This window comes from Schistocerca nitens, chromosome 2, assembly GCF_023898315.1.
Source record: "Schistocerca nitens isolate TAMUIC-IGC-003100 chromosome 2, iqSchNite1.1, whole genome shotgun sequence".
Classification (NCBI taxonomy): Eukaryota; Metazoa; Arthropoda; class Insecta; order Orthoptera; family Acrididae; genus Schistocerca; species Schistocerca nitens.
In genome coordinates, this window is record NC_064615.1 from 33,507,280 (window position 1) to 33,519,864 (window position 12,585).

General features: G+C 41.6%; 1 protein-coding gene across 5 annotated transcripts in view; it reads left to right on the plus strand.

Moving 5' to 3' along the window:
- The window catches only part of LOC126235694 (G protein-activated inward rectifier potassium channel 3-like), a 690,709-nt gene that overhangs the window by 422,898 nt on the left and 255,226 nt on the right, over positions 1–12,585 (plus strand). For 4 of the 5 annotated variants that reach the window (XM_049944441.1, XM_049944440.1, XM_049944438.1 and 1 more), the window contains exon 6: positions 370–598. The exons of the other annotated variant lie outside the window; for it this stretch is intronic. In XM_049944441.1, coding sequence (XP_049800398.1) covers positions 370–551 — 182 coding nt within the window. In that variant the 3' untranslated portion in view covers positions 552–598. The remainder of the gene's footprint in view (positions 1–369; positions 599–12,585) is intronic. 5 annotated transcript variants of the gene reach the window in all.

A 12,585-nucleotide genomic window follows, 5' to 3' on the forward strand; every position in this document is an offset into this window, starting at 1 on the left:
GCCGGCCGTACCTTTTTGTAACAGCCTGTATATTGTTGACACCGACCTACATAGGGAGGAACGATCACCACGATTAAACAAGGGAAATCAGAGCTCGTGCGGAAAGATATAGGTGTTCATTCTTTCCGCTCGCTGTACGAGATTGGAATAATAGAGAATTGTGAAGGTGGTTCGATGAACCCTCTGCCAGGTACTTAAATGTGATCTGCAGAGTATCCATGTAGATGTAGATGTAGATGTCTTCATAAATATGCAACCTAAGGGCAAAATGCCACCTTCACTTGTTGGAGGTACCGGCTAGGGTAGCCGCCCCCGCTCTGCGGAGTGTAGAGAGAGAAGTGTGTGCAGCTGTCGTCGGTGTGTGTGCAGAGTGCGGGCCGTCGCCGTCGGCGTCGCCCGGCGGGCCCGGCAAGGCGCGCTGCGGCCTGCGGGCGCCGCCCGACTCTCTGGAGCTGCACAGCGCCAGCGGAGACTCCAACAGCGAGGACGCGCCCACCGTCGTCACCGTGACGTCACCGCTGGACGCCGCCGGCCCCGAGTCGCGCATATAGCGCGCGCCCGCCCGCGCCGCCGACGCCGCCAAGGCCAGGGGCTGACGGTGAGTCGTCCCACACCAAAGTCTAGCTCTCGAGTTCCCGACTGCAGACAGGTGGTTCCAAAAAGGAATGCATCGTGACTGAAGTCCACACAAGAAGGGGAAACTCGTAGTCATAGATGAGAAATTACCATTGGAACATCGAACTTACTTTCACTGTTGTCCTTTAAACCTTCAAGTGTCAAAATGTTGTATCCAACACAACACTTTGGGACTACTAGTCAACAAAACATCTCAATTTATTGTCTATTTCCAAGTCAGCCATGAGTTATATGGAGCTGAATGTTCATACCAATGAATCAGCAGCACAAAGTCAGTGCTGCGAAAATTTGAAAAAAAATCTACAGGAAATTAGCAATGTCAACCACATCTACATCCACATCCATACTCCGCAATCCATCATACGGTGCGTGGCACAGGGTACCTCGTACCACAACTAGCATCTTCTCTCCCTGTTCCACTCCCAAACAGAACGAGGGAAAAATGACTGCCTATATGCCTCTGTACGAGCCCTAATCTCTCTTATCTTATCTTTGTGTTCTTTCCGCAAAATTTAAGTTGGCGGCAGTGAAATTGTACTGCAGTCAGCCTCAAATGCTGGTTCTCTAAATTTCCTCAGCAGCGATTCACGAAAAGAACGCCTTTCCTCCAGAGACTCCCACCCGAGTTCCTGAAGCATTTCCGTAGCACTCGCGTGATGATCAAACCTACCAGTAACAAATCTAGCAGCCCGTCTCTGAATTGCTTCTATGTCCTCCCTCAATCCGACATCATAGGGATCCCGAACGCTCGAGCAGTACTCAAGAATAGGTCGTATTAGTGTTTTATAAGCGGTCTCCTCTACAGATGAACTACATCTTCCCAAAATTCTACCAATGTACCGAAGACGACTATCCGCCTTCCCCACAACTGCCATTACATACTTGTCCCACTTCATAACTCTGTGCAGTGTTACGCCCAAATATTTAATCGACGTGACTGCGTCAAGCGCTACGCTACTGATGGAGTATTCAAACATTACGGGATTCTTTTTCCTATCCATCTGCATTAATATACGTTTATCTATATTTAGAGTTAGCTGCCATTCTTTACACCAATCACAAATCCTATCCAAATCATCTTGTATCCTCCTACAGTCACTCAACGACGACACATTCCCGTACACCACAGCATCATCAGCAAACAGCCGCACATTGCTATCCACCCTATCCAAAAGATCATTTATGTAGATAGAAAACAACAGCGGACCTACCACACTTCCCTGGGGCACTCCAGATGATACCCCCACCTCCGATGAACACTCAACATCGAGGACAACGTACTGGGTTCTATTACTTAAGAAGTCTTCGAGCCACTCACATACTTGGTAACCAATCCCATATGCTCCTACCTTAGTTAGGAGTCTGCAATGGGGCACCGAGTCAAACGCTTTCCGGAAGTCAAGGAATATGGATTCGTGTCTTCGAGCCACTTACATACTTGGTAACCAATCCCATATGCTCCTACCTTAGTTAGGAGTCTGCAATGGGGCACCGAGTCAAACGCTTTCCGGAAGTCAAGGAATATGGATTCGTCTGATACCCTTCATCCATGGTTCGCAAGATATAATGTGAAAAAAAGGCTAGTTGCGTTTCGCAGGAGCGATGCTTTCTAAAGCCGTGCTGATGCATGGACAGCAACTTCTCTGTCTCAAGGAAATTCATTATATTCGAACTGAGAATACGTTCGAGAATCGTGCAACAAACCGATGTTAAGGATATTGGTCTGTAATTTTGAGGATCCGTCCTTCTATCCTTCTTATATACAGGCGTCACCTGCGCTTTTATCCAGTCGCTCGGGACTTTACGTTGGGCAAGAGATTCGCGATAAATGCAAGCTAAGTAAGGAGCCAATGCAGTAGAGTACTCTCTGTAAAACCGAATTGGAATCCCATCAGGACCTGGCGATTTATTTATTTTCAACCCATTCAGCTGCTTCACAACCCCAGGGATGCCTATCACTATGTTCTCCATGCTCACAAGAGGAAGACGTTTCCCAAAGACCTAGAGTTATCAATCAACTTTAGGTCATGGATATAAATTTAAATTTGCAGCCAATTCAGAACCTGAATCATTTTCACGACTTTCATCAAATACTTCTTCAATCACAGGCAGACAACCTACACTACCTGTGTTGCAATTGTGCTAGACGTTTCCTGCCACAGATCCACTTGTCACTTCCCACACTATCATCGTTTATTTTAATACTGTACAAATAGTAACTATAAGGGGTAAAAAGTTTCGTGTGAGGACGTTGCTGCAGCGTATATGCGACGTAGCGCTGCTGCAATGAGGGTATATAACAACCGACATGTAGACAAGGCATTAGTGTGTAGTGTGGCATTCGTCTCTTTTCGATGAGCGTGCAGTAAAAGCGAAAACGTGAACTATCTACATCTACATCCATATTCCGCAAGCCACCTGACGGTGTGTGGAGGAGGGTACTTTGAGTACCTCTATCGGTTCTCCCTTCTATTCCAATCTAGCATTGTTCGTGGAAAGAAAGATTGTCGGTATGCCTCTGTGTGGGCTCTAATCTCTTTGATTTTATCCTCATGGTCTCTTCGCGAGATATACGTAGGAGGGAGCAATATACTGCTTGACTCCTCGGTGAAGGTATGTTCTCGAAACTTCAACAAAAGCCCGTACCGAGCTACTGAGCGTCTCTCCTGCAGAGTCTTCCACTGGAGTTTATCTATCATCTCCGCAACGCTTTCGCGATTACTAAATGATCCTGTAACGAAGCGCGCTGCTCTCCGTTGGATCTTCTCTATCTCTTCTATCAACCGTATCTGGTACGGATCCCACACTGGTGAGCAATATTCAAGCAGTGGGCGAACAAGTGTACTGTAAGCTACTTCCTTTATTTTCGGATTGTATTTCCTTAGGATTCTTCCAATGAATCTTAGTCTGGTATCTGCTTCACCGACGATCAACTTTATATGATCATTCCATTTGGCGACGTTATTACCAAATGCATCCAAACAGCACCAACGTGGTGTTATTTGTTTCGTCGCTACCGAAGGACAAGTACCGGCAGGCAGCCATCGTATAATGAATAACGTATTTGGGGCAGGATGTCTGTCAAAAGCTACTGTTGAATGGTGCGCTAATTTCCGTGCTGGTCGCGATTAATGCGTGTCCCCTCTAATGCAAAAATTACGCCAACTCAAGTGGGAGGCAGTGGAGCATTCGCCCTATAGTCTGATATCTCCCTATGCCATTACCACCTCTTCGAACCCTTATAGAAGGCCTTGAAGGCTCGACGATTCTTGTCGGAGGAGGAAGTGCAGCAGCCAGCTACGGACACAGCATGTCACTGTGTTTTACCAAACGAGTATCTTCAATCTGGTGCAGGGATGGAGTGATTCGCTTCATCTTCAGACCGATTTTGCCTGGTTGGCATACCGACTCTGCACTGTACGGCCATCGAACGGAATGTTCTTCTTCACCCCTTATAAATCCAAATATCCAGCCATTACAGTATCAGAGTCGGTTTCATGGCTTTCAGAAGCCTACCTTACTGTGACAAGAGCCTGAACCAGAGGTGTAGACGTACTAAGGCATGTATAACAACTCCGCAATACTAGCATGAATTTAATGTACAAAGTATACAGGTTATGTCACGAGTTGTAACTTTTGTATACTAGGCTCTGAACGTGTACTTCTTGCATTTTTAGCACGGATAATGGCTAGTTATTAGCCGAACTCTGGATCTACTCTAATAAAGCAAGAACAGAAACGACGACTGACATAGAATCCTCAGTTTACCGCCGCATTCTACAGTTAGAGTATGGTAAATAGTGCCCTCATGTCAGTACTGGGTGCTGCCAGTTCCGCTCCTGACAAAGAAAACCCCATTCCCCTCCTCCGTCGCCCCCTCCGCCTGCATCACCCCCAGTCCGCTCCCTCTGTCTTCATTATGACAGTAGATGTAAACAGCCTTTTTATATATTCCTGACACGGTTAGTCTGGGAGGTATCTTCAGTGTATGGTAACGTAAGAAAACTTCATAAGCCAAGATCGATTTTAAAAAAAAAGGTGGATGTCCGGTTTCGACAGAGCAGCAGAGCTATGCTGTCATCTGACCTTATGCTTTTGAATTTTTACAACATACTATCCATCAGGGTTACAAGTCGATCCACCCTGCATGGTAGTGGGGTGTACATATGTAACCCATCTAGAGCATCAATACTAGAAAAGTGGTACTGACAAGTTACTAAGGTGTCATTGAAACAGTCTGTCAAAATACTTGTATTTTCATTGAGTACAATATTGACATGCTGTATGTGTAAAAAAAGGAAACAAAAGGATAGCTGAAAGTAAATTTACACATCGTACTCTTCATATCTTACTGTAAGTTTCTGTAAGGCCTTTCCTGAATGAAATAAAACTTGTGTACGTGCTTTCTTACAAAGAAGTATTAGTATGTAAGCGCCTAGCCTCAACTGTTTCCAAAACCATTTAAGACATCGCACCTATTATTTCTCACGGAGGAATAAACGAACTGTAGTCTCTTTTCACAGTAATATTGCAGCAATAATACAAAGACATCGGAATCAACTTTTTTATTTTAGTGGAACGATAAGAATTCAACAGCGTTTCACTTTTCGAGATTCGTTAAGTAGTTTCGAAGAACTCAGCTCTTTTCTTAATCTGAAATTGACCTGTGGTATACAGAACTTCGTGATTTTATACCCAAATAATGTCGCTTGTGCAGACAATAAACGGACTATTGCACCGACGCAATACCGGTATGAACCAGGCACTGAGAAAATGGAGCTTTGTATCTTCTCCCTCAACTATTTTGAATTTGTCATTAGTCTCACTCACCTGCAGCAAGTCTGATCAATAACGTCGGCCTGACGCGAAAGTTCTGTAGGGTATAATAAATTCTCACGAAAGACAGTTTTCTATATTATGCTCAAAAGCTACGTTGTAAAGTCTGCACTTTTCCCGAAAGAGCTATCATGTTTTTGAGAGTCGAGCGTCGTTGAATTTGTCTCCTTCATAATTACGATACGCCAGACAAATGAATGGAGATCTATTTGGAAGAAAGAAGATAAAGTTGGTATTAATATATTTTCGACTACGTTTCCGTGACAAATGAGTGTACATTGCTTACAAAGTACATTTTTACAATTCGTCTGGGTGTTATGATAGATTAAACTATTGCAGAAATGTTTGAGATTAACAGCTTATGTGACTCACTATGCATTCTCATTCAAAATGTATGTACACAACCATTTAAAATTCCAGCAAACACACTCTCTTGTCCTTGAATTTTCTGCATCCAAATTCCGTAATTAGCCCTCCACAAAACACAATAATCTAGTAGAGACAGACTGTATGACATTGCTGGCATGCAACAAGACCGTCGCTTTTGATCCGTCGCTTTCATTGAGATATTGTGCTACTGGTTGCGTCGAATGCACAGGAGCTCCACCCCGTTACAAGGGCATTTCAGACCTTGTGACTAACACTCCTCGACTCCTCTGACTACAGAACAAGTAATAACTGTAGATACAGCACTGCTTTGAGCCAATACTTTGTACTGATTGACGTCCTGCACATGTAGAATTAATGAAGGATTTCATATTATTTGCTCCTCCCTCCCCCTCTCTAGCCTCGAAGGACCCAGGAGTATATATATATATATATATATATATATATATATATATATATATATATATATATATATATATATATAAATCATAGCGACTGGAATTCAACTTGACAGCGACATGTGTTATAAAGTCATAGAGGGGAATCAAGAACAGATCGCATCATATCATTCTCATTAGTTAATACTGTCGCAATGGCTCATTTCACTGGCAGCAGACAAAAATTCCATTGAGCTCCGCGTTGGCAAGTGCCAAGAAAATATTCTGTTGGCTCGTCCGCGAAGGAGCCCTTGCCAGTTATTGTGAAATCTTTTTATTTATGTAAGAAATCTTTTGTAAGCTCTAGATCAGACCAGAGCACTGAACTCTCCTGAGACTGTATTATTTACCGAGTAGAACTCCGTATAGTTGGTATTAAAACGTAACTAAAGATATTCGTAAAATAGGGCGTGGGTCGTATCTGTGTAGCATTTAGCATTACTTTTGATCACTACAGCTGTGGGCAGAAGATAAATAAATTCTTATAGCAAGGGCCAGCCTTTTCGTGGCACAACGGAGTGAATCACAATTTACCAGGCAAGCAGGGTGCGATAAATACTAGACATCTAGAGGCGGTGAACGTATAGAGATTGCGAGAAATCTTTAGCTGAACTGGTGCCTAGGGATCACACGGGCTAAGAGAGCTGGCGTAGATTCTAGTCCGTTTTGTTTCTTTGTAAGACGCATGATGCACAAAAACGTAAGCAGGCAGAACAAAGTCATCTGCCTAAAGCACACACCCTGTTCCCCATAAGTTATGGAATGTAATCAGCATCAGTTCGCATCAATTTTAGTAGCATTCAAACTCAACACATGCGCGTCTCATCCTAGCTGCTGCAAGGAGATATGGCTACTGGATCATCTCCACAGTCCTTTATAATCATGTTACGTACATGAAATTCTGCTTTAACACTAGAACTTAACCAATGCAGGTAGAAAGAAAGTAGTTCTACTATCTTAAGCTGATTTCCTACGCAAATACTGTAGCCAAGCTGTCGGATTATTTTATAATGTGAGTTAAATACTAGCGTTTTAAGGGTTCCTGCTAATGAGAGAAGAGTACTTGTCTGGCTAAAGATTAAACGCATAGATACCATAATCACTGAGAAGCTTTGTTCCGTCTAATCAATACGTGTCAAAAGAGAAACTTTAATCTTGTTTTACGCTCTGCATTTGACAAAATATTATTTCGTTTACAAGTAGTGAAATACGTAAAATGCTACAGAATTCTAACAGCGAGTGTGTTTCATTAAGGGGGGTAGGACACCAAACTGGCCGATTTGGAGCGGGAAAGGCTCCGTCTATACTTTTACAAATAAATTCAAAAAACTTTATCACCATGACCAGGAAGGATTCAGTATTCACACTCACAGCAGTGGAAGTTCAAAAACATAACAAAATAATTTTTTTTACATGTGAAATTTCATCATTTTTTCACGTGCTATTGGTTGCATTTGTTGCTATAGGTACACTATTCTTAGTAAATAAGTTAGATTCTGTGATGAATTTTTCACAACATATAAAACATACCTACAGATGTATGAAACTCTAGAATTTACTTAATTTATGAAAAATGAACATTTTAAACTTCATATTTAGAAAAAACTCAAATTTTATACTTAATTATCTCAGTTTTTACCACAGTTTTTAATAGATTTGGAAAATTCTGGAGTTTCATACACCTGTAAGTATGGTTCGTATGCTGTGCAAAATACATCACAGAATCTCTCTTATTTACTAAGAATAGTGTACCTATAGTAATAAATGCAGCCAATAGTAACAAAAAATGATGAAATTTCACATGTAAAAAAATTATTTTGTTATGTTTTTGAACTTCCACTGCTATTAGTGTGAATCCTGAATCCTTCCTGGTCATGCTGACAAAGTTTTATGACTTTATTTGTAAGAGTATAGACAGCGAAAATTAAAATGTCCTGTGCTGCCTCTGCTGCTCCAAGTCGGCCCTTTTGATGTCCGACCCCCTTAAATGAGCTACTGGTTAATTACGGCCTTGTTAAAATAATATACAAGATTTATTATCACTTCGTTATCGAAGGCAGTTTGGGGCATGAACACACCATTATTGTTACTATTATTTGCGTTATTACTAGTAGGCTGTAGCAGTGATAACAGCAGCAGCAGCAGCAGCAGCAGTAGCAGGAGTACAGTCAACCACTTAACATCCACAGTGACCCTTGAAATAGGTTGAAGATTTTGGTTACAAACGTGTACCCTATATGCATAGCTTGTCACAGTAGTTCAGGTTTCGTACAAATCCCGGTTAATTGTTACCCATTTTTTCTCGCTCGTTCTTAGCACTGACTCAAAAAAAAAGAAAAATTAAATCCCGAATAACTTAGGTTGTGTGTTGTAACGACCATGTAAAGCAGCCTGTCGGGTGTTTGCTCCTTTCCATAATTTCAAAAGTTTGTTTTTTTACTTTTTAGTTTTATTTGACACGAGTAGGGCCTTATGCGTATAAACCAAACACTATTTTTGAAGTTCACTTTACAAACATCGTAAAGTCAAACACAGAACCTGAAAGATTACATCAAAGATATGGGGCACTCTTCAGAAGAAAGTTTGTCTGCAAAAGAACACGTACGATTCAGATCAAACGCTTATCACGATTTTCACTCGTATGTACTTTCTGTTGGTCATGGAGATTTGATGTAAATGCGTGGTGAAGCACTGATTCGTTATTGTTACTATCTTTGATAAGTTTTTAATTATTGGAGATTTCTACTGAAGACTTCTTTGATACATATGGACTTTCGTTGATGTACATGATACTGCATCGATGTAATAGGTACATTCTATATCGAACATTCATATTCGTAATAGATACTGGGCCGAATAGGGTGGGCTGAAGAGGATGGAATACATAAAGCTCTCATCGTAATGCATGAGCTCTACATTGTGGAATAATGGAGTACAGCGTCGGCTGCAGAATTCTCCGGTAGCTGTTTTGAATGCAGTTTCCCAAGCAGATACGACGCAGGATGTTGTCTGTAAGACAGAGCTTTAAGTCTCCCAGCCGCCATGTTTTCTATCGTATTTTCGGGTCATGTATTATATTTTTAGTCAAAATTACTTGGCGAGTTATATAGACACACGGTTCCTAGAATGTTTAAATGAAGTAAACATCTGTGAAATCTAATGCGTGCAACCTAAATTGTGGATCAAGAAAAATATTTGATTGGCATCAAAAACAGAACGTATATTTAGTAGCTTCAGCATCTACATACATATTCTGCAAGCCACCGAACGGTGCATGGCGGAGGTTACCACTACTAATCATTTTCCTGTTCCACTTGCAAACAGAGCAAGAGAGAAACGACTGCCTAAAAGCCTCCGTATGAGTTCTAATTTCTGGCATCGTGATCCTTACGCGAAGTGTATGTCGACGGCAGTAGAATCCTTCCGCAGTCGGCTTCAAATGCCGCTGCTCTAAATTTCCGCAGTAATGCCTCGCGAAAAGTGCTTCGTCTTCCCTCCAGGGATTCCTATTTTAGTGGTAATAAATCTGGCAGCACGCCTCTCGACTGCTTCGATGTCATCCTTTAATCCGGTGTGGTGGCGATTCCAAACACTCGGAGAGTATTCAACATGTGTCGGACAAGCGTTCCATATGACGTCTCCTTTATGGATGAGCTGCTTTCTCGTAAAATTCTATCAATAAAAGAAATTGAGTATTCGCCTTCCCTACTGACAACTTGGCGTGCTCATTCCATTTCACATCGGTTTGCAACGTTACGCCCAGATATTTAATCGACATGATCGTGTCAAACAGCACCCCAGAAAAGCTGCGTTGGAAAGTTACAGGATTGTTTTTCCTACTCTTCCGCATAAACTTATAATAATAATAATAATAATTATTATTATTATTTCTTTTCTTTCTTAGACGTTAAGTCTGGTTAAAAATGGAAAATGACGCGGACCTTGATCAAGCGTGACTTCCTTTTAACTGTACGGTATATGTTACATTGCATTTAGGAACTTTCGGGTAATTGAACATGTATCAATAATTACAGATTTCTGTAGTTGTATATATATGTTTGGATGTAGCTGTATTGCGTTGATGTACTGGTGTATATTGTGTGGTATGACTCCTGTAGTTGACAGTATAATTGGTATAATGTCAACTTTATCCTGATGCCACATGTCTTTGACTTCCTCAGCCAGTTGGATGTATTTTTCAATTTTTTCTCCTGTTTTCTTCTTTATATTTGTTGTATTGGGTATGGATATTTCGATTAGTTGTGTTAATTTCTTTTTATTGGTGAGTATGATGTCACGTTTGTTATGTAGTGTTGTTTTGCATGTTATAATGGTTCTGTTCCAGTATAATTTGTATTCATCATTCTCCAGTACATTTCGTGGTGCATACTTGTATGTGGGAACGTGTTGTTTTATTAGTTTATTTTGTATGGCACGTTGTTGATGTATTATTTTTGCTACATTGTCATGTCTTTTGGGGTATTCTGTATTTGCTAGTATTGTACATCCTATTGTGATGTGATCAACTGTTTCTGTTTGTTGTTTGCAAAGTCTGTATTTATCTGTTGTGGTATTTGGATCTTTAATAATATGCTTGCTGTAATATCTGGTGTTTATTGTTTGATCCTGTATTGCAATCATGAATCCTTCTGTCTCACTGTATATATTGCCTTTTCTTAGCCATGTGTTGGATGCGTCTTGATCGATGTGTGGCTGTGTTAGATGATACGGGTGCTTGCCATGTAGTGTTCTCCTTTTCCAATTTACTTTCTTCGTATCTGTTGATGTTATGTGATCTAAAGCAGGGCTTCACAACATACGTGCTCGTGGAGCAAGCTGTGAGCAGCAAGGCGCGAGCACGGAGCAGCGCGAGCACGCTACCCCCACTACCGGACCAGAGCGGAGAGTCGGGAGTGTCACGTGGGGTACACAACAGCTGCCGCCAGTCGATGTAAATCCGCGGCCACCTGCAGGGATATCACTCACGAATTATTACTGCGACAAATGAAACAAATAATGGAGAATGTACACGTGCCACATAATTTTATTAGCTTAGTGTATGCCTCTACCATCTGTAGACACTGAAACTAAAGAATTCCATGACAATCCTATATTTTCAACACTTTCTTCAACACTACTTAAAATATCACCTCCGGTTGTAGTGTTCTTCATGGCTACTACATCGAGGAGCTCCTCCCTCACCTGAAGATCTCTATTAACACCTCTAATAAATATGGCAAGCTGCGCTGTTCCAGTGATATCAACACTTTCGTCCAGAGCTAGAGAATACGCCATAAAATCTTTACAGATATTTGCAAGCTGGCTCTGGACATCGTCTGCCATGTCCTGTATGTGACGCATAATGGTCATGTTAGATAATGGCACAATCCGAAACTGTTCAACTTCAGATGGACACAAATGTTCCGCTACAACTACCAAACATTCTTTTATTAAATCGCCATCAGTTACGGGGCGCAGAGATTTTGTTAAAAGCAAAGCAATTTTGTAACCCACTCTGAAGGCTGCCTCAGTTGATTTTTCTTCGTCGTCCAGATCTTCGGATAGCTTCCTTTTAAGTTTAATAACTTCCTGTGCACGATCTGGTCAATCACATTTTCCACGTCCGTAGTCTTTCGCGTGGTACGACATATAATGTCGCTGCAAATTAAATTTCGTAAAAGAATTCAGCGTTTTGTGACATACTAAACGTTTTGCAACACCATCTTTTTCTGTGAACAGATGCAATTCCTCCCAATGGGGGTTGAACTGCGAAAACATGGTTGGGGTTACACAACGGCGACTTCACATGATTCTTAACCAGCGAAGTGACTGCTAAGAGCTGATCGTAGTACTTTAAATGTTACACAGTCGGCGCGAATTCAATAGGCACGCTGTGGCCCTATTCAAAGTGCGCGCGCATTTCCCCTCCCTCCCCTCCCTCCCTCCCTACTCTGCGACCTTGAAGCTGCTAGCGAGCACGTGCCTGAGCAGACGCGAGTACTCGCGCTCAAAACCGGCCAGTTGTTAAGCCCTGATCTAAAGGGTTGTAGAAGTGGTTATGAAACTGCAATGGTGTAGCCGATGTATTTATATAAGTGATTGCTTTGTGTATTTTGCTAGTTTCTGCTCGTTCTATAAAGAATTTTCTTAGATTGTCTACCTGTCCATAATGTAGGTTTTTTATGTCGATAAATCCACTTCCACCTTCCTTTCTGCTTAATGTGAATCTTTCTGTTGCTGAATGTATGTGATGTATTCTATATTTGTGGCATTATTATTATTATTATTA